Source organism: Lucilia cuprina, chromosome 4, assembly GCF_022045245.1.
Source record: "Lucilia cuprina isolate Lc7/37 chromosome 4, ASM2204524v1, whole genome shotgun sequence".
Taxonomy (NCBI): Eukaryota; Metazoa; Arthropoda; class Insecta; order Diptera; family Calliphoridae; genus Lucilia; species Lucilia cuprina.
Genome location: NC_060952.1, coordinates 27930940 through 27958819, shown reverse-complemented (window position 1 = coordinate 27958819; position 27880 = coordinate 27930940). Strand labels below are relative to the sequence as shown.

The 27880-nt window shown below is 28.9% G+C and overlaps 3 protein-coding genes across 5 annotated transcripts in view; 1 reads left to right on the top strand and 2 right to left on the bottom strand.

Moving 5' to 3' along the window:
• Positions 1-19879, top strand: part of LOC111689794 (adenosine deaminase 2) — a 21129-nt gene extending 1250 nt beyond the window's left edge. Inside the window, exons 1-8 of one of the 2 annotated variants that reach the window (XM_023452259.2) lie at positions 14383-14431; positions 16562-16686; positions 16761-17121; positions 17187-17356; positions 18857-19038; positions 19098-19234; positions 19299-19656; positions 19719-19879. In XM_023452259.2, coding sequence (XP_023308027.2) covers positions 14422-14431; positions 16562-16686; positions 16761-17121; positions 17187-17356; positions 18857-19038; positions 19098-19234; positions 19299-19656; positions 19719-19818 — 1443 coding nt within the window. In that variant the 5' untranslated portion in view covers positions 14383-14421 and the 3' untranslated portion in view covers positions 19819-19879. Of the gene's footprint in view, positions 1-14382; positions 14432-16561; positions 16687-16760; positions 17122-17186; positions 17357-18856; positions 19039-19097; positions 19235-19298; positions 19657-19718 lie in introns of those variants that run through there. The other variant, XM_046947792.1, reaches the window with a different exon arrangement.
• LOC111689885 (adenosine deaminase 2) lies at positions 22-5099 on the bottom strand. Its single transcript, XM_023452351.2, has 7 exons — positions 4813-5099; positions 1977-2091; positions 1416-1913; positions 1182-1351; positions 865-1046; positions 662-798; positions 22-598 (listed from the first exon to the last, which is right to left on the bottom strand). Exons 2-7 carry the CDS (start codon positions 2056-2058, stop codon positions 135-137), a joined length of 1533 nt encoding a protein of 510 aa, XP_023308119.1. The 5' UTR covers positions 2059-2091; positions 4813-5099; the 3' UTR covers positions 22-134.
• Positions 19774-27880, bottom strand: LOC111689802 (carotenoid isomerooxygenase). Of its 2 annotated transcripts, none has more exons than XM_023452268.2 (6): positions 27767-27880; positions 23082-23482; positions 22907-23014; positions 20677-21680; positions 20260-20321; positions 19774-20171 (listed from the first exon to the last, which is right to left on the bottom strand). In XM_023452268.2, exons 1-6 carry the CDS (start codon positions 27809-27811, stop codon positions 19896-19898), a joined length of 1896 nt encoding a protein of 631 aa, XP_023308036.2. In that variant the 5' UTR covers positions 27812-27880; the 3' UTR covers positions 19774-19895. The 2 variants fall into 2 exon arrangements, with proteins under 2 accessions (XP_023308036.2, XP_046803746.1); XM_046947790.1 differs by lacking the exon at positions 27767-27880 and adding an exon at positions 23552-23826.

Below are 27880 nucleotides of genomic sequence, written 5' to 3'. Positions count from 1 at the left end.
TAAAGTCAATAGATATAAAATTTTGTGCTAAGTTTTTTTTTATAACAAATTTCTCTTAGTGCTCTGATCATCATTAAGTCTTAAATTAATATATAAAAATACAAAAAGAAAGGAAAATCTAAAAATTTTATTCCTTAAACTACGATGCCTTTTAAAACATCATCTATGAAACGATCCCATTTTAATTGCAGCAAAGCATACGCTCTTTGCTTTTCGCCCGCCTGCAACATGGAATACTTAATGGAATTCCATACTAATTGTTTTAGAGTCTTAAGACCTGCATTATTGGGAGCCAAACTCATAATGGCATAATAGAAATCATAACTTAATCCTTTAGAATTCCAAAAGCCAGGATCATCGTTACAAATCACAATAGGTATATTTTGGGAAATGAAAAAGGAACCGGGATGATTGCGTAGATCCAATACTAAATGTAAAACCTGATTTGAGATAGGACTAACTTCTACTGCAATATCGCGAGTCTTGACAGCATTCCATAGCACAGGATGTTTCATGAGAGCATAACCATGACCAATACGAGTGGTATTTAAGAGTATAGCATCTAGCAGATTAAAATCTGTGGAGGCACCATACCAATCTAGTAAACAAAAAGGACATTAGATTAATTATCAATTAAATTGTTTTTTAAGAAAAAACATACTTGTCTCTCCTGCATGAAAGAAAAATCGGGATGTTTTAGGTTTATCACTGAGTGCATTAACAAAATTATATAATGGTTTACCCTTGTCTTCCTGACCCACCAAATCAAAGCCAATTATATAATTGGGATAAGATTTACTGAAATAATTATTGTTTAAAATTATATAAATTAAATATAAAAACAAAACTATAACGAATACTTACTGGAATTTCATAAATGATTCAAAATGTTTACGTATAACACCACTTTCTACATTACGATGTGGTGAATAGATCATTTTTATACCCAAGAAATCGGGATGTTGTAATTTAAACTTTTCCACCACATCAATCAATTCGGTAACACTACGTTCAACAGGGAATATGCGACCGCTAATGTCATACAACTATACAAAAAGAAACATACATTAGAAACAAATTTAAGAGTAAGAATAGACTGTTCCAATACCAGCCAAATGTTAGAATATAATCTACAATGTGACTAGTACTTGAACAAATCTATTCAGTATATTATTAATAACCTCATGAAAACTCAAGCGCACTTCTGCATACATAACATTATCATTGTACAACTCTTCCAACATTTGCCAATGATAGGCACGATAAGCGGGTATATAGAGTAAAACATCCGATATTGTTGTAAACATGTTTTGAAATTTAGTCCAAACAATATTTATCGATGAATATTCTACTGAAATTAAAATTAAAAGCTAATTAATATAACATTTCACGTATACGAGAAAAAAAACACTTACATTCCGGTGCAGGTGTATAAAGATTTATAAATTTTTCCAAAGCACGATCATAGTCACGACTAGAAATGGAATTTTTACGTTCATCACTTACACGCACATATTGCGTCGTGCAACCATGTTTTTGTGGCAATTTACGAAATGTTAATATACTAACACCCTCTTGATTGGTACATCTCAATAAGCCGGTCATATAGAATATGTTGCGTACCACCCATGCCGATGATACAGTGGCTGAGGTGTGTGTATGTAGAACAGCTCCTTTAGGCATTTTTTGTAAAAACTTAAAAACTTTACTGTTATCGATGAGTGGCTTTGCTTTAAAGAAATGCATACCGGCGGCATTTTTGTCGGGATCATGAAAACCTTTTGCCAACTCATCGTATTTATACTTGAGGAAAATATCATCTGCTTTTGATTCACGACTATTTAGATGTAAACGTCCACCGGTGCTGAGGAGATCTTCGGCTTGTATAACTGCTTCTCGGGCATCTTGATAAGCTAAAGAAATTTGTAGAATATTAAATAAAAAATGGTATTTAAGCTTAAGTTATTAAAACTTACGCAAATAATTACTCTGTTTTGAGACTGCAACTGTTATTAGGGCTATTAAGCTGGTTGTGATTAAAAGGCTGCCGTTAAGCATTTTGTTTGGCTTTTTTAGGTGGGTTTCTTAAGACTGAAAGAAATATTTAAAAAAAATTGGAATTACAAAATGTTTCTTATTTTGTTATATTATTAGATAAGGTGCTGTTAATACAACTTGGTCACTGTAGGGCCTGTTGTGCTCACTTTTATGTATATGCAACTTGGCCACTATTGGACCTGTTGTGCACACCTTTGATGTATATGTTTTATTAGATTTTGGGTTTCTTCAAAAGCTTATTATGATCTAAGTGGTTTTTACATATTAGAATGCGATAATTCTGAATAAGGATATCTCTAAAAAGGATTGAACTATCCATGTTAACTTTTTGTCAATAAATAGGACTTTTTTTAATGTATCGGAAAGGTTACAATATTTCGTAGATTCGTTTCGGAATAAGCACAGCCCATTCAATTAGAAAAATATACTATAATCCTACAGATTTTTAAAATTTTGTCAGCCTGAAGAAAACACTTAAATTGTGTATGAATAACTTTACTACCCAGCAAAAAAGAACTTCTAAAGAAGCGAAAAATAAGTAGAATTTACTTCATAGAAGTGCTGAAAGAGACCTGAAGAAGTGGTGATTTTAACACAGTCTTGTAATAGGAGGGATGTTCTTTTTATTTGATTCTAAATTCACTACATCTACAAGTCATCCTCAGGAAGTAATTTTAATGTTCTTTTTTTTGAAGTTTTTTTGAAGTAATATTGTATTATTGTAGAATAAAACTAATTTGACTTAAATAATATTAATATAAATAAATAAATTACATTTATCAATCAAATTCAAAAAATTTAGCACTAAAAATATACCTTCAATTTTAAACAAAATTTGCTTCGCTTTTTTGAAAGTCAATAAACATCACTTCCACAGGCGGTAAACGAATTCATTTGCTTTGAAAAACTTTTCGATTATTTTTTTCTCAGAGATTATTTTAAATGCATAAAACTGTGTTTCCTAAAGATTTTCGAAAATTGTAAGTTATGTTCGAAAATAGCTGTTAAACTAGTCTTTAGTGTATCCATGAAGATTTACTGAAATATATATTAATTCTCAGGAAAAATTGTATTAGTTCTAAAACTAGTTTTAAAACACATAATTTTAGTCTGAACTCGTTCTAGTTTGGCGTTGAGACCAATGATTTTTGTTCGAAATTTTCACCTTCAGAAGTGATTCTGAGAAAGCGTTATGGGGTCGACACTCGTTCTTTTGCACGCTTCTGGAACTAGTTCTTTAATCAAAGATTTTTGTTTAAATTTGTCAACCTCGGAACTAGTTTCAGAGAAGCTTTAGAGAACGTATAAACAAATATTAATTTTTTAGAGTTTTTGTTTGAAATTATTAAGATTAGGAGCAAATTTTAAAAAACTGCTGAGAAATTTTAACTATTATACTAATATTATTTACAAAACTTACATACATATACATATCTTACATAAATTAGGAATCTCCTTAATATCTTCTAGTTCAATGGCTGCAAAAATTAGTTTATAAAATTTTAATTTTTTAACATTTTTTTTCAATTGATTCCAAGAAGTTGTTTCGGAACTAGTATGTGTTCCATTAAACTAGTGTAGTAGCAATGTATAACTAGTTTCAAAGAACTAGTTCCTTGAAAACTATTTAGAAGTATTTAAGAACCACAACAATATTCTAGGGAACGGGTTCCATAAGTAATGGCGAAACTACTAGTTCTAAGGCTGTTGTTTAAGAAGCTGAAGTGATTCTGTTTTCACTGCTTCTAGAACTAGTTGTTTTTAGAATAAGTTCAAAAATTTTTCCTTGGTTGTTTCATTTCAGTTCAAATTCTTACATTTTCCAAGTTTAAGGTCAATTTTTAAATTTTCTTAAATTTAATTTATTTAAAAACAAATTCTATTATTTCGTTTTAGCACAATTAACACTTATTTCTAGAAAATCCCCAAATAACTAAACTCAAATGTTTTGTGTCAAAACCTATAATACTAAATTATTTTATTAATAATACAAATTGTTTGGAAAAACAAGAAAGTGTCACTAACAACCAATAATTAGTTCCTAAAACTATAGAACACGTATACACGTATACATACAAACAAAAAAACTTGACCAAGGGAAAATTTTCCTCATACACATAAATTTGAATATTTTTGAATGAAAATATTTTGTTAATCAATAGCACGAGAAAACGATTATATTTTCAGTTGGAGATAAACAAATCCAGCAAGAAAACGCAAAAATTTAAGCGTCTTAAAATTCACACATAAATTAAAAGAAAATTGCATTTAAAGTTGTTAAATAAAACACATTATTTGATTATGTTGAACAGAATAGTAAAAAAAAAATACACAAAATAATGTGACGTAAATTTCACTTAGATGCAAATTAGATTCATCACACATTCTGATGGATATGTACAAACATATATTCAGATATTTTGTATATTTAATACATTTAGCATTTGTATGATAAATACTTTGGTAGTTTTATACACAAAATTAAACAAAGCATTTAATTTAAATGTTTTTTTTTATTTAATTCAATTAAATTTTTTTTTTTTCGCGTAAAAAAACAAAATCTGATTTTATAACTTTAAACCTAGGGGAAGTTTCTCTTTGAAATGAATGTGATTCATTTTTAAGTCAATAATGTTTTGGAAAATCATTATGATTTGAATTCAATCACGTTTATGATTATTTATTTAATATTTATTGTTAATAATGACCTTCTGTTACAAATTTAAGAAAATTTTTATAAGTTTTAACACTAACCACAAAAAAAAATTTTGTATTGTATTTGTAATTACACTCCAAAAAGGTGTTAATTATTATGATTTTATTTAAAGGCCGTTTCGATAGAAAGTTTCATTTAATTTTTTTTCGTTTCTTTCAATTGTACACAATTTTATTTTCCTCCGTATTTAAATTCATCCGCTTTTTATCACGATTTCTTTAGTACTGTTTGGTCAAAACTTTGGTAGACTATGAAAAAGTTTAAATTTTGGCAAAAAAAAAAATTTCTACTCGCTCATAAGTGTTCAAATATTCATGACGACTTATAAGTGAATCAAGACAAATTTGTTCTATCTGTTTGTTTTTATGTGATTTTGCTGTTGTTGCATTCTTAGTGGGAGTTTAATTGTAAAAAAAATAATAATAATAATAGAGAAAGATAAATGTAAAGGCCCTTTTGTATGGTGGGTACGCTATAATAGATATATTACAATATTTGAACTGATACCTGACATATATATTTATATATGTATTTATCGAAATTTTTCTTTCAATTTTTTAATACAATTTAACTTTATTTTTTAACATTCTTGAGAATTTACTATAAAAACACATACTGTAACAATATTTTAATTAAGCATTTTAATATGAATGTATTTGTTAAAGTTAAGACGGCTTTACACGATCACACAAGTAATATGATCTTTCAAAATTTTGTGTAGAAGAGTACGGACGAGATCGTCTAAACGCAATATACTTATAATGAAACCATCACACATTGAGAGAGAATACGGATGGAAAATTTGACAGTCGTATCTCTTCTTCTTAGACTTTACGTACGTAAACTCTGATCGTGTGAAGTGGCCTTTAACAAGAATATATCCTCAGTTTGACATGTCTTTAAGATATCCTCAATGGTGGTTACACGACATTGTAAAGTCTTGGATGTTAAATGTAAGACAGCCGAAACAAATCGTCAACGACTTTTTCAAATAAATGTCGCGAATATCGTAGACGACTAAAGGAGAAATAATGTCGCGTAGTGAAAGTCTAAACGAAAGATATGTAGCAAAATAAATGATTACAAAGATGAGAATGAAGACTTTACGTACGTAAAGCGTGATCGTGTGATGTGTCCTTTAACAAGAATATATCTCCAGTTTGACATGTCTTTAAGTCATCCTCAATGATGGCTACACGACATTGTAAAGTCCTGGAAGTTAAATGTAATGAAAATGTGGTGTTAAGTGTGAAATAATTTCGAAAATGTAAAACATTCAGGTCTTTGTCGCCAATGTTGAAGTTAATGAAGAATTTTTACACATTGTCGTTTAGCCAACATCAACGATTGGGTACAAAATAAAAATTTTCTTTCATGAATCCTCAAAGGCAATGTTGTCTGCGATCGTTTTATCAACTGTAATCCTTTAAATGAGAGTTTCGTTGGTGTTGAGTTCCTCCAAAAGGACGTATATTTATTATGTTAAGAAAGCCAGGTAGTAATTTCATACATTACTTTGTAATGAGGGTTTCATTATCAACCACATTATTTAGTTACGGTTTAGGGAAAATACAAAGTATTTTTTATATTTGATAAATGTACTATTGAATTGCAACCAAAGATGTTTGTCTTGGATTCAAAAAATAAAACGTCAAATAATTATGTTTTTAAATATCTACGAAACATTTGATTAATTCTTTCTGTTTAATTTTAGCTCGATTTTTTTTACATTGGACTTATCGTTTAATTATACAGCACAAACTGAAAATATGTTTTAATTATCGAAGTAATTGAAAACACAAAATTGTAAAGAAAACATATTTTTAATGATTAATTAGACAATTTATCTTACTAAGAACCTTTAAAGAAAGAACTTTTTTCAATGTAGAAATATATATACAAGTGTTTTTCTTGAATTGTTTATATTTAAACCATTTATAGAATAAAAGTTTTTTATGAATAAGTCCTTTAGGGTATAAAGTGAAGGGTATTTTTCATTCGTTTTGCTCCTAACATATTATTTTCATGTTAATTGCTATTAAATAAACAATTCGCACACTTGACACATTAATGTACTATTATTTTAGTTATATTGTTTATTTACTTAGAAAATAAAGTAGCAGAGAAGTAATTTATATCTAATTATTCGTTATTTTTTTACAATAATTTAAAAAAGTAATTTTGGAGATAGTGTAATGACATCAAACATTTAAATGTGTTTTCTTTTGGAATTTCGGTTTTCAAGTACAAGCATAACAACGAAAAAAGAACTTCCAAAGCAGCGAAAAAAAGTAGAATTTACTCCATGGAAGTATGAAAAAGACGTGAAGAAGTAATGATTATACCCTATAAAACTTTAGTGGGGAGGGTTTATTGTGTTTGTGCTGATGTTTGTAACGCACAATAATATTGGTCCTATACCCACATTAAAGAATACCAATCGGCTCAGAATCTTTTTCTGAGTCGATTTAGCTATGTCCGTCCGTCCATGTAAACCTTGTAATCAAACTACAGGTCGCAATTTTAAAGATAATTTAATGAAATTTGGTACATGATCATCTATTGTCCCGGGGACTAAGCTTATTGAAAATGGTTAACATCGGTCCATTATTTCACCTAGCCCCATACAACTGAACCCGCCGAATAGGGCTTTAAAGTTCATAATTATGTTTAATGTACATAAATCTCGACAAAAAGCTGCAAAACCAAGTTCTATACTAGACTTGAGGACCCTTACGAATTCTATTATAATAGGTCATCATATGATCCTAGCCTCTATGAAAAGCTCCCGTCAAAGTTTCACTTAAATGTCCACAATTTTATTCAACAATAAACGGCTTAAGTATGTATATCTGGTACAATTCAACTTAAATACTTTATTATGACAACTAAATCACATTTTTTGTCGGGTCGGCCTCGACCGACTATAATTTCTTACTTGTTTTAACACAGGCTTGTCATAGGAGGGATGTCATTTTTATTTGATTTCAAATTCACTACATCCGAAGTCATTCTCAGAAGTACTTCGTTTTATTTCTGCTGGGTTGTAGTAAATATTGTTTTAAAGCGAAACAAAGATTTATAAAAGTTCTTCGATCGTTTTAGAAGGATTTTTTGGAATATTTTATAACAATTATTCTAATTTAAATTAAATTAGTTTAGATACGTTGGATTTTCTTATAAAAGCAACGAATTTTAATGTATTGTGTACTTGTGTAATGCATTACTTTGTTTTACCTAAAAGTAAGATTTTGTTTTGACTAATTGAAACCATTTGACAAAGCAAAAAATTTATACCCTGGAGACCATCAAAACTCTTCAATTTGTTTTGACTAATGGAATATTCAAACCATTTATGACCTGGAGACAATTAAAACACTTTCACTTTACTGGTAAAGTACCATTGAAAACTACACATTTACTTAGTGTTCATTACTTTGTGTATAGTCTGCATTAGCCCCGTTTTACCTCTAATAAGGGCAGGTTTTACAGATAAAGATAATCTACATTCTTTGTTTAAACCTAGTTTAATATATGTTTCGTGTTTTTTGGTTATCAGTAAAGTTACTTATTATCTTAGTTTAACTGAGTGCAATTGGCCAATTAAACTCAAGTTATAAGTAAGAAAATGCAATAAAACGATGATTTCGGAAGAACAAAAACTTAATATTTTAAGTAAATTGCAATTTTCTGATTGTTTTACCCTTCACTTTCGTGAGAAGGGTATATATAAGTTTGTCATTCCGTTTGTAATTTCTATAATATAATTTTCCGATCCTATAAAGTATATATATTCTGGAACCTTATAGATAGCGGAGTCGATTAAGCCAGGTCCGTCTGTCTGTCCGTCTGTCTGTTGAAATCAGTTTTTAGAGGACCCCAGATATCGGCGAGATCCAAATCTTCAATAATTCTATTAGACATGCTTTCGAGAAGATCGCTATTTAAAATCAGCAAAATTGGTCGGTAAATAACGGAGATATAAGCAAAAATCCGAGACAACCTTGCTTTGTTAAAAAAGCAACAACAACACTGTATATTAGAAAAAGTTGTACATGTGTGTGTTGTTATGTATTTGGTTTTATTCAGCTGTGTATTTTTTTATGTATTTTGTATGCCTAGTTTAACTGAGTAGTAAGAAACCCGCCCTAAGTGGAATATCTTTGAAAATGTTGACATTTAGCCTCAAAGTGACTTTATGTTTTGACTAGTAGAGACCATAGAATTTTCAAAGCGTTGATACCCTGGTGTAGACCATTAAAACCTAATAGTTAATACCCTGGTGGAGACTATTTAATACAAAAGCGTTTTTACCCTGAGGGAGAACATTAAAATTCTTCAACTTTACTTGTGGAGTACGATCGAAAATTCAATATTTACTTAGTATTTCATGGTTTCCTGCTTTCTAAATAAAGTTCTAGGTCGACTTGGATGATTTTCTTTAAACCAACGAGGAATACCCAGGCTTTTTGTTTACAAATTCGAATTATATAGGGTGTCAAAATAATGCGCCTCGTAGATCTCGAATTTTTCATATACACCATGAAACCATTACTATAAATTTATATATTATTTACAAATTTACATAAAAATATAGTAATTATTTACAAACAATTAAATCACTCAATCCATTAAATTAGTTTAAAGGGTCAATTAAATCTTTTGATTGTAAACAAACACAATTTTGTAAAGTTCATATGAAATTTTAATATCTAACAGCTAAATTGATTTATAATGATGTTATTGTCAAAAAAAAACCCAAAATTTATAAAGTAACTAAATAACACACAAATAATTTAAGTTATTTTAGAAATTTAAAGTTTTTTTCTAATTTCGCATACGTGTGTGTACACTAGATACCTACGTTTGTTTGTATCTAACTATTTTAAATTGTTATTAAAAAAAAACTTACATTATGATTTCTTTATGTAGATATGTATGTACATATGTATGATTTTTTTCGCTACTACCGCTGACGTTATAACCGCGAGCGTGCGTCTTTAAACAAAATACGGTTTTTTGACTTCGTTATGAGAATATTTAATTATAATTGAAATCTTCGAAATGTATGTAAATGTGCAAAAAAAAAGTTGACAACTAAATTGAAATTATTTGTGCTCAAAATTATTTTGTCAACTTTTAATGTTTAGTTTTTGTTAAGGTTCTTAAAATTGATTTTAATTTTTGCAGCATAAATCAAATTAAGTTTTTTTTATATTTTTCTTAAATATTCAGTGAATAGCAAAGTGTTTTAATTTTGAGTCACAAAATCAATTAATGTCGTCATATTTAGTTAATTTATGTTTTTTTCATTCTATTTTAAATTATATTAAAATCTTTGTTTAATTGAAATTAAAGATACTTTTCGAGGGGACTACTTGTATGGTATAGGGATATCATTAACAGAAGGGAATATTTGTAATCTGATAAGACTTTATTACCCAACAAAAATAGAACGAAGTATTTCCAAAAAATAACATTTATCACTACTTTAAAAGTAGCACTAAGTGAAATTGTTTACCTTCTGTGAAAGTGATGTTTATTGACTTCCAAAGTAGTGAAAAGAATACAATTTTGTTTAAAATTTAAGGTAGTTTTTGTACTAATTTTTTTTTTTAATTGAACCCATTTTATTTTGGTGTCCATTGATAAATGTGTGGAATTTATTTAATTATTTATATAATTATTAAGTATTTGACTTAAATTACACAGTGCAACACAACAAAAAAGAACCATATACGGTCACCACTATATAATAAAAGACCAAAAATAAGAAGACCGTCCGACATTCAAAATTAGACATGAACCGGATGATATACGTCTGAAATTATAAATTCAAGGGAAAAAATCAGCGTTTTTCATTTCGTGATCCTGTGGGACTTCAAAGTTTTAAAAAGTATATTTTTCAAAAAATATTTTAAAATACTTATACTAATCAAACAATGCCAAATTTGATGTCAAGCTAACAAAAAGAGTTGTAAAATATTTTGTGTTATTTTAGTTTATTCAGTCAGGACCAATAGATGTATAAAAAATTTTTTCAACATTTTTTTTTGAAAAAATAACACTGAAAATTTTAATAGATTTTTAAGGATAAGAATTTTAAAAGACATTTGATTAAAAAAAGTATTTAAAAATACTTTTTTAAAAGTGTACTTTTTAAAACTTTGAAGTCACGAAATTAAATACTAAGAACACAGATTTTTTCCCTAAAATTGATAGCACCAGCATTCTGGTTCTCGTCTAACGATTTTTTTCTCTTTTTGTCGAACGGTGTAATACTACAATTTCACTTCCTAATAACGAATTTGAATGAATTTGAATTCACATAAAAAATCCCTCCTATGACAAGCCTGTGTTAAAATCATCATTTTCAGGTCTTTTTCAGTACTTCCATCTACATTCCACTTGTTTTTCGCTTCTTTGAAGTTCTTTTTTAACTGGGTAGTCATTTCTTGATAGTCCTATGTCAACATGTAATGTTTCGAAAATGAAAGCTGTATTTACAATCTGTTGGACTTTGATATGACTACTGATGTTATTGTTACTACACTATTTAAAACTGGAATTATTTATTAAAGAAATATCCAATCATAGAATATATAGTGTGGAAACTCTGCTATTAATGACCTAATATGGGTTTCAAAAAACTATCTGTGAATTAGGAGACAGGAGAAATATATGAAGATTAATGACCTTGGGCTATTGCAGCATATAAAAATAATTTCTCTCACTTATCTCGTCGTAAGGTAAAACACAGATTTAAACTTTTCGAACTGACGATCATTCTGAAATATTGGAAAGTAGATATTGTGATCTTATTGGGTCAATATTTAAAAATAATTTTACCACCCTCTTGAAGCATAATCATGTAGATTCTACATTAATATCAAGTGTTTCTTTTCCTACTCCAAAATAGAAGGATCTTGTCAAAATAAATACATATCGAATCTATATCAATTTATCTTATGTAATTCTGATTGTAATTGTAGCTCATAAATGTAGTTTCATAATTTTCAAAGACATCTTTTATATTTATTGCTCATAGCAATGATATTTACAGACAAATAAACAAATATCAATGTATTTAACTCATCTCTGTTTACAAACAAATCAAAACTGCTGAATAGAATAAATTGCATCAGTGAACTTGACAATTGAATGTGATAACGAAAGTGTGATGGCGCACATTCATCACAACATAACCATCAACACGAGATCACACGAATTTATTTAAAAATGTATCGAACAGACACAACGACACATTCAAAATTATCACCCCTAGTAAATGATACATTCGTAACGTATGTAGATTACAATGCGAGCGCTAAACTGCTGACAAATAATATAAATATTAATTAACTTTTATTTTAGAAATAATTAAATCACATAGAAAAAGATTGTTATTTAAAACTAAACCAATTTGAAATCACGAAAAAAAAATAAATTTCTCATATACAATTTATTCAAATTAAATTTATTAGTTTACTCACGACTAAGATAAATCATAAAAAATGTTAATTGTTTTAAAAAATGTCGATTATTTTTGTCATAAACCATTAGGAAAATGCTATACAAATGCATAGTCATACATGTCGCTGCAATTGTAATGAATGAAAATGTTACATCGTTTTAGTTGAAAATGAAACTGTTTCTCACACCCTAACCTACATACATATATATACATAATTATATATGTTTGTATATGTTGGCATCATTGTTGCCATACGTTATGAATCTGGACATTTTGTAGGGAATTACAAAACTATATAATATAATATATTAATCTGAATTTAAACTAAATATTTACTTATCAAATATGAAAAAGTGAATTAAGGGGTGTAAATACAAAGGCAGCAATCTCAATTTTTTGTAATTTTGGAATTGATTAAGAAAAAACAACAGTTATACAATTTATGCGACATTAAAGTTTTTATATTTTGTTTCTTGCAAATATATGAGAACTACATAGATAGAAAGATAGAAAGATAGATAGATAGATAGGTAGATAGATTGATAGATAGATAGATAGATAGATAGATAGATAGATAGATAGATAGATAGATAGATAGATAGATAGATAGATAGATAGATAGATAGATAGATAGATAGATAGATAGATAGATAGATAGATAGATAGATAGATAGATAGATAGATAGATAGATAGATAGATAGATAGATAGATAGATAGATAGATAGATAGATAGATAGATAGATAGATATCAAACATGGGCATGTAATGTCATAATGGTTGCTCGAGGCGGAATCAGTTTTTAAGCTCCTACTTCTTTCTGAACCCATACTTCAATAATCTAAATTTAATATTGGAATGCTTTAAATATTACACCGTCCGAAAAAAGAGAAAAATTCATGATTCACAAGAATCAGATGATATACGTCTGATGCTAAAGTTTTAAAAAGTACATTTTTCAAAAAATATTTTAAAATACTTTTATTCTTGAAACAATGTTAAATTAGTAGGCAAGCCAAAGGTTTGGAAATATTTTGTATTATTTTTATTTTAAAATTAAAATTCTTATCCTTAAAAATCTATTAAAATTTTCAATATTATTAAAAAAATAATATTGTATGATTTTTTTATACACCTTTTGATTCTGACAGAACAAACTCAAAATAACATAAAATATTTTACAACTCTTTTTGTTGGCTTGACTTCAAATTGGGCATTGTATGATCAGTAGAAGTATTTTAAAATATTTTTTTGAAAATTTTAATTCTTAAAACTTTGAAGTCCTTTAAAAATTACACAGGATCTCGAAATGAAAAGCTAACAGGTTTATAGTTTCAGACGTACATCATCCGGTTCGTGTCTAATTTTGCTTTATATAATCATCTTATATTGCTTAATATAATAATCTAATTTTTAATTAATTTAAAATTTATTTTTTTTTTAATAAAATTTTCTGCGTTATTGGAAAAAGGAGATTATTTCAATCAGTATATGAATTTTTGCAAAACTTTTTTTGGGCAACATTATAGTATATTTATGTTTACAATGATATTGATAATGAAACCTTAATAAAAATGTTTGTTTATAAACAAACCAATAAATATAAATAAAAACGTTTACTAAATACATATATGTATGTATGTGAATAAAATAAAAATATTATGAATGAAAAATGCTGTAAAAATGATAATCATCAGTATGATCATGTTTATAAACATCATTATTATGAACTGTTTAGATGATGATGACAATGAACCAAAGCTTTATGAGTGTATTTGTAAATTGAGGAATAAACTATCGTTTTTTTTTTTTTTGCAATCCCGTAGAGAGAAAAAAAATATTTTAATGAAATTGTGACGGACAAATAATTTGTGTTGACATTTGCATATTTTTTTGTCAAATCAAAACTGGAATAAACACAATTTGAGAATTAAACATTTGTTCAGTTTCAATTGAATTTAGTAGCAGTGCATCAGTAAAACGTTTAACAACTAATAATATACTTCTAAAAAAAATTCAAACCATAAAAACGGGTTAAATTAAATGAAAAAAAATTAAATTCATATAAAAAAATAAATAATCCAAAAAAAAAACTTCTACAAAATGTTAAAAACAAAATATTCAAATTTACTTTTATTAACAATATTTTTAAATGTTAATTTTATTGTTAATGCAATGGAATTGTGTGAGTGTTAAATTTAAATAGATATCGAAATCCTTGTTGGGATTTTTTTTAAAGAAATAATTGTGATTATATAATCATTTGGCGTGACATATTAGTAGCATTTATTTAAATCATTTACTGAATGTTTATCTTCTTTTTTTTCGGTATTTTTCTTTGATTAGCAAATTTTACACCCAAAATACGAATTATTTATGATAATTTAACTACAGGTGCGAAAAAGCATGTTTAAGTCTGTGTGTGTGCATGCTGTGTTTAATTCTAATTCATTGTTAAAATTATTGCTAATAACAAATATTTGGCCTGGTAAATAATTTTTCCTTATAACTAATTAACCAAGAATTTATTTTACATTTATAAATTTTTTAAAGAAATTTTTTTGTTAATTGGGGGGTAATGTAGCAAATTTTATACATACACATGTATGTATGCAATAATATTTCAAGTGACCCAACTCAAAAAATCGATTTTGATGAAATTTGCACCAAGATTAGTACCTAACATTATATAGACGCCTACACACTTATTTCAATTAAATCAAATTGTCCAACTTTGTCTTCCTTTGACTCCTGGAGCTGACATACTATCCAAAAGTACTAACCTTACTGCAAATTTTGTCAGAATCAATTTTTGGAGTTGGGTCACTTATTCAAAATTGGTTTACTTGACACTAAATTCCAATCTACAGAATTTGAAGAGAGATTTGGGGCCTATGAAGCAATGATACAATGCGAGAAGGTTGTTTACGACATTGAAAAGTGTGTAGAGTTGTTTTAAGAAGTTGTAAGTTGGTTGTACGTAAGATCAAAATGTTTTGATATTTTTTCAAGTATACTTATATGTACATTAGGGTAATAACATTTTTACAATTTTTGAGAATTTTGAGGCTCCAGCAGTTCGACAAAGAGTCAATGCATATGTAAAAGGCAGTCATTTACACTAATGTTGTTGTTGTAGCAGCGACACCTGTAAAGTCGGTGTGGCTAGGTTTACAATCCTTGATCGTTTTTCGTTGAACTCCTAGTCGTTTCGGTGCGAAGAACCAATTGTCGTGGGAACGATTTACACTAATGTATTACCATATGATTGACCACAATTTCTATTTATAGGGTTATTCGTCACTAACGTACTCTTTGTAAACGATAGTGATGTTAGTCGTCACTTTACTGTATCCTAGGTAAAAAACGAGTGAGAGGACGCTTAAACATTAACTTTTTCATTGTACTTCAGAATGTAGATATTTAAAGACACAATTGTTATTTTCCACTAAAGTCTTAATAGCTGGGTGTACCCTATTTGAATTTTTTTGGTCATTTATGTCGAATGTACTCTTCGTAATTGAGAGTGAAGACAATCGCCACTTTACTGTACACCAAGTAAGCAAGAGAGTGGCAGTCGTCGCTTAACAGTCCCCTAGTAAATGAGAGAGGGGATACTTGATTAAACTTAAGAATTGAAGTTGAAGAGAAAAAGGCGATATTAAACATATTTCAATATCTATTTAATCTACCACCATAAGTGGTATGTCAAGTGGTAAGTGCTGGGCCCTATTCATTACACAACAGTATAAAAAAGTACGTGAAGAAGTATGTCCCTTTTTCTCTAGCGCTGAAAGTGTTTTTATCGGCTAGAGCTTAAAAGTTTTCGATATTTACTTTAAACATAATTTAAAATTTATGGGATCCACAATATTTATTCTGAAGAAATGCAAGAATAGGGGCTGCCGTAAATATAAATGCGGAAATTTTTGATGTTTTATTATTGGATCCACAATGTTTACTGTGAGGAATAGCAAGAATAGGAGATGTGTTTCATCTTTCTGAAGAAAAGTTGTCCCTTATTAGAATGCTTTTGGTTACATATGTACATATTTATTTATACTTAACACTTCAGAAGTTATTTGTTATAAAAATATTACATTATTTAGCAGTAATCCAATAATTTGTCGCATTTATTTGCATAAGGGTATTACGAATAAAAATTTCTTTTTATTTGCAATTTTAAAAACATTCCCACTGACTTCCCATCAAATTGTTTCAATTCTTAAATCTCTAAAAATTACATTTGCCCCCATTTTTGAAATGCATTTAAACGTTTAAAATGAAAATAAATCACAAATTAATTTTTGTTCAGCTTATGATGCTCTACGTAATAAAATAATGGAAGCTGAACGTATGTCATCGTTGGGTGGCAATCTGTGGTTATCATCAGCCGAAGAGAAAGCCAACAGTATATTAATGAATGCCAAAAAGGAAGAGGTACATAACTAAAATTAAAATAATTTAAGTAACTTACGACAGCAATAATTTCTTGCATTGCATTGAACTTTTAGATAACAGAGGGTTTCAAAGATCCCACCAAATATCCCCCAGCCATGCATTTCTTTCAGGGCAAACAGTATTTGCGTCAAAGTGAAGTCTTTCGTATTATACAAAAAATGCCCAAAGGTGCATTTTTACATGGTCACAACAAGGGTATGGTTAGTTCCAAATGGATTATAGCAAATTTAACAAATTTATATAATTTGTATACTTGTCGAGATGTAAGCGGTTTATTGATATTCACCTATGATCAGAGCAAGTGTCACAGTGAGGTGCAGAATGTTTGTTTGGAACGTGTCAATGCGGAAGATAAAAGACTGTATGAGAAACAATTGGAGAAACATATAAATATGTATAGCATGCATCCAGAATGTGAGTTGCGAGGAAAAAAAGTTATTTACAAAATTGTTTAGGTTTTGTGTTTTTTTTACTTTCAGCCATGATCACTGATCGCAGAAAGATTTGGAAACGTTTTGAGAATATTTTTCAAACCGTTGATCAATTATATAAATATCAACCGGCATTTTGTAATTATCATAAACGTTTATTGGAGGAATTGTGTGAAGATAATATAATTTATGCCGAAATAAGAGCCTCGTTATCACCGGTGAGTTAAATATGTTGATATAATGAAATTCAAATGTATATTGAGTGCAATTCCACGGTACGTATGATTGTTATTTGTTAAATGTTAAATAGTAATCATACGCCTTCAGTTTTATTGCAGTTTTATTTTAATTTTAATAACTAAAATGCAACGAATGAATGGCTCTTCTCTGGCAATTTAACTATGTACATATGTGTGTATGTACGTTCATCTGTCCATAAACTTCTTATTGGACAGGATAATATTAATGACAAGTACAACTTTAAATACATAGGTGTAATTTTTTAATTGGGAATTAAAATAAAAATACCATAAATATGATAGAAAGAAATAGGCACAAATGTTAGAAGCAATGTAGGTGTATAAATGGTCTTAAATGAGTTCTCAGCCCATTTTAAAGATTTCTTTTTAAAAACTTTAATAAGATTAATCATGAATTAGGTCTCTATAATCTGATGGATCTTTTGGTACAAAAAGTGTAATATAATACCACTACAGTGCTATAAGCTTTTGACATTTTTAGGATATTCCCCCAATATTAAGAATGTGATAAATGTCAAGCTTTTGTCGAAATTAGATCCAGATATAACTTTCCTTAAGAGCGTAGATTGAAAAATGTAATAAAAAGAATAAAGTCCAGGAGACTGAGTTATAGAATTAACTGACCATAATACCGCAACGGATTCCTTAGCAGACTAGAACATATAATATGATTTGTATCTTTATAAACTTCGTGAGAAGGTGAAGGGTATAAAGTTTGTCATTCCGTTTGTAATTTCTATAATATAATTTTTTTACCCTATAAGGTATATATATTCTGGATCCTTATAGACAGCGGAGTCGATTAAGCCATGTCCGTCTGTCTGTTGAAATCAGTTTTTAGAAGACTCCAGATATCGGCGAGAACCGAATCTTTAGTAATTCTGTTAGACATGCTTTCGAGAAGATCGCTATTTAAAATCATCAAAATCGGTCGGTTAATAACGGAGATATGAGCAAAAATCCGAGACAACCTCTGAAAATATCATAAAAAATGTCATATTTTTTTCATGCTTTGTTCAATAAGCAACAACAACTCTGTATATTAGAAAAAGATGTACACGTGTGTGTAGATGTATTTGGTTTTATTCAGCTGTAAATTTTGTTTTGTATGTTTGGATGCTGTTGACGTCATTAAGTTGTGTATTTTGTTTTTGTGAATTCTGTTCGTATATTTGGATATAGGTTGGTTTTATTGCGTTGTTTATTTTGTTTTTGTTTTTCTGTGTTTTTCGTTATGTATGTTTAGATGTCTGTTGGTATAATTTACTTGTGTATTTTGTTTTTTTATTTTGTTTAGCGTTGTTGTTTATTTTGTTCTGCTTTTGGTGTAATAATAATATAGTCGGGGAACAATTTCTATTATCGAACTTTTTTTATGTTCTGAAAATTTTTTAAAACATTTTTAAAACTTTTAAATTTTTGCTCTTTTTAACAGCACATTCATACTTTTTCTTACAGTTGTATGGTGACAATAATGTAACCTTCAACTCTCTAGAAGTGGCCAATGAGCTAGAGAAAATAGTGGAAAGTTTTAAAGTAAAACATCCAGATTTTATGGGTATGAAAATAATATATGCTAAAAGAAACAAGGCCACAGTGGATGAAATGACACAACGTCTAACCACTTTCAAGCAACTGCAGTAAGTTAACAAATCAAGAGTATAATTAAAACTCTTTAACTTTAACTAATTGATTATAGTAATGCCAAGCCCAACTTTATAATTGGTTTCGATTTGATAGGCCATGAAGATTCTGGCGACCCATTGCATAAATTTGCCAATGAATTGTCCGATCTACCGTCAACAGCAAATTTTTTCTTTCATGCCGGAGAGACTAGTAAGTTTTGAGGATTTAAATAATATGAAATGTTATACAAAATTGTTGTTTTCTATTTTTACAGATTGGTACGGCCGCACTGATTGGAATATGATGGATGCTTTACTTTTAAATACCAAAAGAATTGGTCACGCTTTTGCCTTACCCAAACATCCTCAATTGTGGTCGACAATTAAAAAACGTAATATAGCCATTGAAGTAAATCCCTTATCTAATCAAGTGCTGGGTTATGTGTGGGATTTAAGAAATCATCCTGCATCATTTTTAATAGCAGAAAATTTCCCTATAGTTATATCGGCTGATGATCCGGGTATATGGAATGCTAAAGGTTTAAGCTATGATTTCTATTATGCCTTTATGGCGTTGGCACCAGCAGAGGCAGATTTGAAATTTCTTAAACAATTAGCTTTAAATTCTTTAAAGTAAGAGCAATATATCGGCTGTTATAATAATATACTTATTGTAATAATTTTCATATTTTTAGATACTCCATACTTACTTCCGAGGAACGACGCAAAATCAATCGTATATTCCAAAAGAAATGGGAGGAATTTATTTACAATATCATTAATATGAAATTTTAATTAAATAAAACTTAATTTTATTTTTTTTGAACTAAAAACATAACTACGAAATAACAATTTTATATAAAAGTTTAATTCTAAACTACATCTTTGGCATACCAGCCATGTAAGCACTTGGGCACCGGTCCCGATGTATGAAATTCACATCTTCCTATTTCATTCCATGTCTTGGCGCACAGCACCAATAAACCCACTTTGTTCTCATTGAAACCACCCCATACCATTGACGCTAAAACAACACCATCATCTTCATCGCGAGAGCTGGGTGCAGGTACAAATATCGGTTCACTGGGATAACAATTATCTTCGCACCATTTTTTACAGGTTTTATTAACAACATCAACTTTGATGAGCTAAAAGGCAATTGAAAAGGAAAATTATTTATGTTTTGTGTATAAGGTATGTATTATTAATCTTTAAGAACTGATAGTGAAAACTTACCGTTCCTGGATTGTCTGCATCCACATCAGAACTTATTGCGTAAAAATATTGATATTTTTTAGCTAAAAAAATATTGGAAAAATTATAAGAATTTGTTTTGTTTAAAAATAAAATCAATATAAATAGTCAAACGATTTGCTAGCCAAGTTCTGCCTGGCCTAGGATCTAAATAAACCTCAATTTACAACAATTTAGATATAATTGGCCACAACATCTAGACTCTTTAAAAAAAATTTGAAAAATATTCAGAATTAAAAGTAAAAAATCGAAAATCTACGGTACATTCTTATGTTGATACTAATTCAGATTTCGCAAAAAGTTTAGCAAATATTGACCAATAAGTAAAAAAAAAATCGTTATTTAAACCTTAATTTCCCGTTGAAAACTTTCAATTACATTATAGACTTTACAACTTACCCAAATAATTCTCATAATTAATACGCGGTGTCTCACAGCCCCAGTCGCATAATAACTCCGGTCGAATGAAAATCTGTCGATTTGGCATTTCATAAGCTTCGGCCTGACTATTCGCTAAGCTCACTAAATTTACCAAAGATTCATATTTTATATTCTCTTGAGCTTCTCTAGAAGTAGAATCTTCATTATTATTACTCAAATCATTCGTTGAAGTACGAAGATTTGTCGTCATAAATGTTATATCTTCATTTTGTGATAGAGAATGTTTAAATTTTGGCTGATGCAAACGGGAACTAATGCCCGATAGTGTAAACGATTTTAAAAGACGACGTTTTTGACTTAATTTTTGGGGATTTTTTGTATTTGGTCCAGTATTGCCTAAAGGCAAAACAAATCTTAAAGGGCGTCCACGAAACAATGAGGCATAATCGGGATTAGATTGCATATTCATAATCGATTCCAAATACATACAATTGATCATTTCCGGATCCTTGTAGCAGCAAATATCTATAACCACATAATTATCCTCTTCATATTGATTGATAATGTGCAAAAAGAAAAATGCCTCCGATTCGAATGTATGTGTCTCCTGACCCGTCTTACGATCTACTAAATGAAATATGGTGGGTTTATCTTCAAACCATTTTAGGCAAGCCGATAAGTTCTGATTACAAACGTGAGCTTTAATAAATTCGGGCAATGAAATCGATAGCGGTTGTTCGACTATTACAAAATAATTTTCGGTTATACCAAAAGTATGCATATAACCAGGATGTAATTTCCAACGACAAGGTATATGCGCTTTAACGTACGCATTCTCGAACATATTTTCTCCATGTGGAAAACATATTATACTGTAAGCAGGTCCAGATTTTGTGGTGGCCATACCCAAGTTGTAGGTAGTGCCATTGGGCATTACGTGTGGATGTGAAGTGTGACTTACTACACCAGCAAAATCGGTGATAACTAAACGTCCTTCGGTGGCTAATGTGCGGGGATTTATTCTAAAATATAATATAAATTAAATAAAGTTTAAAGAACAAATATTTTAGGAATTTAAATGCCCTAAAAAAGGAATCCTTTTTATACCCTTAACCTTCGTGAGAAGGGTATATATAAGTTTGTCATTCCGTTTGTAAATTCTATAATATAATTTTCCGACCCCATAGAGTATATATATATTCTGGATCCTTATAGGTAGCGGAGTTAATTAAGCTATGTCCGTCTGTCTGTCTGTCCGTTTGTCTGTCCGTCTGTGTGTTTGTTGAAATCAGTTTTTAGAGGATATCGGCGAGATCCGAATCTTCAATAATTCTGTTAGACATGCTTTCGAGAAGATCGCTATTTAAAATCAGCAAAATCGGTCCATAAATACCGGAGATATGAGCAAAAATCTGAGTCAACCTCTGAAAATTTCATAAAAAAATTTATATTTTTTATTCATGCTCAGACAAAAACTGTAAATTACAACAACAAAACACATAATTATACGGTAAATTTTTGATTGCACTTGTTTTTGGTACTTTTTTCGTTCTTCAAAAGTTACTTTTTGAAATTTCTATAATATTGAACCTAGAAGCATGAAATTTAGCATGTTAATCCTTGACAAGGTAAGAACTTGCAAAAAGAGACTTTTTAGTACTTTTTCTTTCTACAAAAGTACTTTTCGAATTTTTTACAATATTGAACCTAGAAATATGAAATTAAGTATGTAGAGCCCGGATTAGCCCAGAATACATAAAAGGGGACTTTTGGTACTTTTTCGTTCTTTAAAAGGTACTTTTTGAATTTTCTATAATATTGAACCTAGAAACATGAAATTTAGCATGTAGAGCGTTGACTAGGTAACAACCTACAAAAAGGGACTTTTGGTACTTTTTCGTTCTACAAAAGGTACTTTTTAAATTTTCTATAATATAGAACCTAGTAACATTATGTAGAGCCTGGATTAAGTGGGAACCCATAAAAGGGAAGTTTTTGGTACTTTTTCGTTAAGTTAAGTTAAGCATGTAGAGCCCGGATTAATTTAGATCGTATAAAACGGGCTACAATTAGTATTTTTGATTTTTTGTAATAATATTCGTAATGACTGTTTTTTAACACATCATGGTGAAGGGTATATAAGATTCGGCACAGCGGAATATAGAACTCTTACTTGTTTGTTTTAAGAAACCTTGCTAAAGATTTCTGTTTATTCTAATTTAAAATCAAGTTACAATAATAAACTTACCTATGAATTACGGGAGATTCTGTAAAGGTATAAAACTCATCACCAAAAGGATAAATAGAAATCATACAATTATCCGAACCACTATCTGGACGAAATATAGCCGATACTCTAAAGTATTCAAAAATAAAATATAAACTCTTATTACAACATTTACCTACTTTTTACAACTACTTACTTATCAAATATCGAATGACAAGGATCCGGTACCGAAGCGGTACCAAACTCTGTGACCACTATTCGTTGGGCGGCATTATTTTTCTTTAGGGTCTCGGTTTGAACAAAACGATTTTGATATGTAACACGACCATTGTGTATGGCAAAACGATGCAATAGTGCAGAACAATCGAATAAATGTTGAAATGTCATATCACCCACCTGCCAATTGCCCGGACCATTACGCAACAATGAACCATTAATCCATGAAGGAATTTTACCAATAACATGACCCTCTATAGGTTCAATAATCTCTTGACTACAGGATCTTAACCAAACCGTAGAATCACAATTAGGATAACAGCGACCAGAGCCATCGATACGTTTCGATTCAGGATCATACTTTTTCGAATTGTATTTGACCTTGAAATAATAACAAATATATTTTAATTTCTAATTTCTATTAAATTTTAAGAGAACCTAGAAATAAACCTTTATTTGTTGATTTAATTTAAATTTTAAGTTCAGCCATACATACAATTTTTTCGATTTTATAAAAATTATGCAAATACTAATTGCAAACAATATTGTGGAAAAATCCATAATTTCTGTTATATTTTTATTCAAATTTTCTCTTCTTGACTGTCAACTTTATACTGACATGTTTTTACAGTTTGTTCTTATAATTCTCATGTATATTCTATATAATTTCTTTATTATTTTAAAGGGGTTAGTGCCGGTGCATCTGATTACATGAGTCGATATGTATAGATAAATACATTAGTTTGTGTGTATACTTGCTTACACATTGACATTGGCATATTTTCTAGGATTAGAAATTCTTTCGACAACAAATATAACTATATAAAACTATAGTAAACCATTTAATCCATATAGTATCACTAGAATTAACCTTCATGTATTAGTAACAGATGTATTTCTGTAGAATTTTTTAATTATTCACAAATTATAAAAGGATAACAAACTTTTGCCAATGTTATTTTTCATAAAAAATCGTGATTTTAGTAAAAATGCATCTTCGAACCAGTGATGAATATCTGTAGCTATTTAAGCTTTCATTGTACATTTAGGGCTGGTTTCTTGCTGTTAGATTAAACTAGAAACAAATTTAGCCAGACTTTAACCAATGATTGTGTTTTTCAGTTATGGATTTAAGTTCAGTTAACTTTGTTAGTATTGCCAAGTTTTCACTCAAAAACATAAACAATGAACAGCTGTTTTTTGCAAATAATACATTTGTAAAATGAAAAATATTGAAAAAATGTTAAATAAACATTTAGAACAGTAATAAATAAAACAAAACAAATCAGAAAATTGCAATTTACTTAAAATATTAAGTTTTTATTCTTCCGTAATCATTGTTTTATTGTTTTTGTTAATTGTGTTTTCTCACTTATAACTTAAGTTTAATTGGCCAATAATACTCAGTTAAACTAAGATAATAAGTAACGTTACTGTTTACTGAAAAACACAAAACATTTATTAAACTAGGTTTAAACAAAGAATGTAGATTATGTTTATCTGAAAAACTCGCCCTTAGTATGTTAGTTATCGAGTTTAATCGGAGGCCTTGTAGTCCATTGTGATGCGGCATTTCTAATAAAACCAATCAAATTTAATAGTGACGCATCTTTTGGACAGTCCAGATCAGGGAAAAGTGCTCTACAAAGATAGAGTAATCTGTGCTCTTTGTGGTCAATCACATAGAAGGCGTTATAACAATTTCTTTTATTCCTCATCCAAACAACTTCTACAGTAATTATACCAATGAGAAGCTTAGTCGAGTTCTTGCTAAAAGACAAAAAAGTCCTTTGTCGGAACAGTTTTAATATTCTACAAGTGGCTATATTTGACCACCAGCTATCAATTTCGATAGAGTCACCAGAGGAGTGTGAGTAGTCCTTTGCGCAAGACTAGGCACTACCCTTTGGTTGCGAATTTATCAGATTTGATAATTGCCCCCATATCAACTTAACGTGATGTTGGGTCAGTAGGTCCAATGATTGATTACTAATGAGAAGATATGTAGACGTTGGAGTTGGAAAACTTTGATAAGTTGGAGACCCTTGATTGATGCAAGGCTATCCAAGTAGATATGTATAGTCGCATTTTTTGACTTCCGGATTCTTCTCGTGGCTGAGAGATAACAGAAAATCATTTTTTTTATGATAAATTGAAATTACGTAAGCTCTTAGGAGAGAGTTCGAAATCATCACCAATCATCAGTGTTGTCAGTTTTCTAGTCTTAAATGACCAATTAATATTCAGTGTAGGTACTATGTAGTCCGTTTACTACCCCATAATTAGCATGTCTATCTTTTGTAAGATGTTGACGAAACCAAAACGATGATGCTTCAATCCGTTCGACTGTTTAAGTGGTAGAGTAGATTTAGCCGAAATACATTTGGTGTATATATCAAGGGGAGGTGAATATATTTAGCATCGACACTAGACTGATCTGTTTTGCAAAAGTGCTAATCTTTGTACCTTCTTAAGAAAAGAGAGGTAGGTCTTGATATCCATCGCTCTCCACCAAACAAGAGTCTCATAGGTCTCATAACTGCAGTGTACATTCAGTGTATAATGGACCATAAATTTCCCAAAGGAATTTTTATATATATATATATAGAAAGCACATAGTTTCTTCTTCATTAGGCAGTTTCTACGTGATCTAAGAGTCTAAAATTGCGCCAAGATATTTGGTACGCTTGAGGTATTCAGAATGTCTGTACCTCCTGCTGAAGAGAACCAGATAGGTTGTGATAGGATTTGCACCCACACCGTTAAGGTATAAATTTGTAAGAGAGAGTCGTTGAATTACAAATTTTTAAATTCAAACCGATCTCCTTAATATTCTATGAAATATCGATTTTTATAAAAAAATTCTAAAATTAGCTTAAGATCCTTAATTAAAGCTAATTAGTAATTTAAAATTGTTTTTTTTTAACATCTGTTAACTTTCTCAGCAATTTATAACAAAAACTTTCTTTAAGTTCTTAAAATGTTGTTAAAAACATTTAATACTATTTTTATATAAAATGTTAGTGTTATAGCTTTTGAAGATTTAGAAATCGATATTTATCAATCAGTATATTGTAATCTACAATCATTTTAAAAAATTTCCAGGTGAGAGGGAGAAAAATAAACTTAAATCATTTTTCTTTTATTTATTCTAACAACAGTGTGTTAAAGTGTTAAATGTTTTTCAGTATTAAGATTTTTCCTTATAATGTATTTGTTTTAAGTTGTTATAAATAAAAAAAGAATTCAAATTAAACTTTTTTTGATGAAATATTCCCCTATAAATAAAATATAAAGTATATGACTACTATTCCCATACTCAAAAGACAACATAATTTGTATTTTTAAGCATGTATTCTTTATATACAATGTACATACATATATATGTATGTAAGTATGTATGTACACGCACATGTGGTCTCTCTTTTGACTTTTCAATATACTTAAAATTACATTTATTTATCGTATTTTTTTACATTTAACAGCATAACTGTGGCTTGTCTAATGTTTGCAAGTTTGTTTGTCTTTTTGTCTGGCTTTTTCACAGTCAGTTCAATGTCAAGGTTTTGACAAACAAATTTAATCAACGTAAATCATTTAATCTTTACACAACCTACTTTTACTACAAACAAACAAATATTTGTCAAAATAACTTTGTTTTGAATTCAATGTATTACTAATGACAACAAATACGTATTTTTTGTACAAAGTAAATTACATTAAGTACAAATTACTTTTATTTTTACATTAAATTATATTATTTTTTTTCTTTACTTCAAATACAAATTTTTTAATATGTTTAACATGTCGTATGAGTATTAAATAATTATTTCTATGAATTTCATATTAATCATACGTCAAAAATTTATTTAAATTAAACATATTTTTGTTTAAAAAAGTTAAAGAAATTGAAATTAGAAACGAAAATCTGTGAATAAAATTAACAAATAGACAATAGCTTTTTTATTTTTAAAAAGTTATATTTTATTTTGATAAACTCACAAAGAAAAATTAATCGTTTCGATTGTCAATCTTGGTGCAAATTAATTTTTTTTTAATTCGTTTTACTTGACGTATAAGTATTTAATATTTATTTGCATGAGTTTCATATTAATTATACGTGACCTTTTTTGGCAAAAAAGCTTAACATTTTTGATTTATTTTTTGCATAATTAGTTTTTCTTCGCAAATTTTAGAAGAAATATTTCTTGCTTAATAGTGTATTATCAAGTCCATAAGCTGATCCGTGGTCTATAACAAATATCGCTGCTATATTTGAAATTTTTGCTAAATAGTACATAATCCATTCAATAAGCTAATCTATGGTCTATCACAGATACTAATCGTTATCCTTGTTAATAGAATAGTTTATATATAGTTTTTTTTTTTCTAGAATTATTCATAGTCTAGTCTAATCTATATTTTAGTCCATAAATAAGTCGCGTGTGCTTATAGTATAATAGATTCATAATAAAGACAAAATTTAAAACTTCGAAAGTCTCTACTATTTCAGAATTTCAATTTTCTATTCCTTTGCACTACAAATTAACTTTATGTCTAAATGGATTTCGTATTAAGTTATTAAATAATGAGATTTGAATAAAATATACAAGTTTTATTATTTTTAAACATTGTATTTCGTTATACGAATAATTTTCAACTAACCGCAAATATTTCACGTATAAAACTTTTTAAAGCACTATCACCCATTATATTATATATCTTTATCACTTCTTTCAATATTTTAATATTTTGATATATTTAAATTTAAATAAAAAA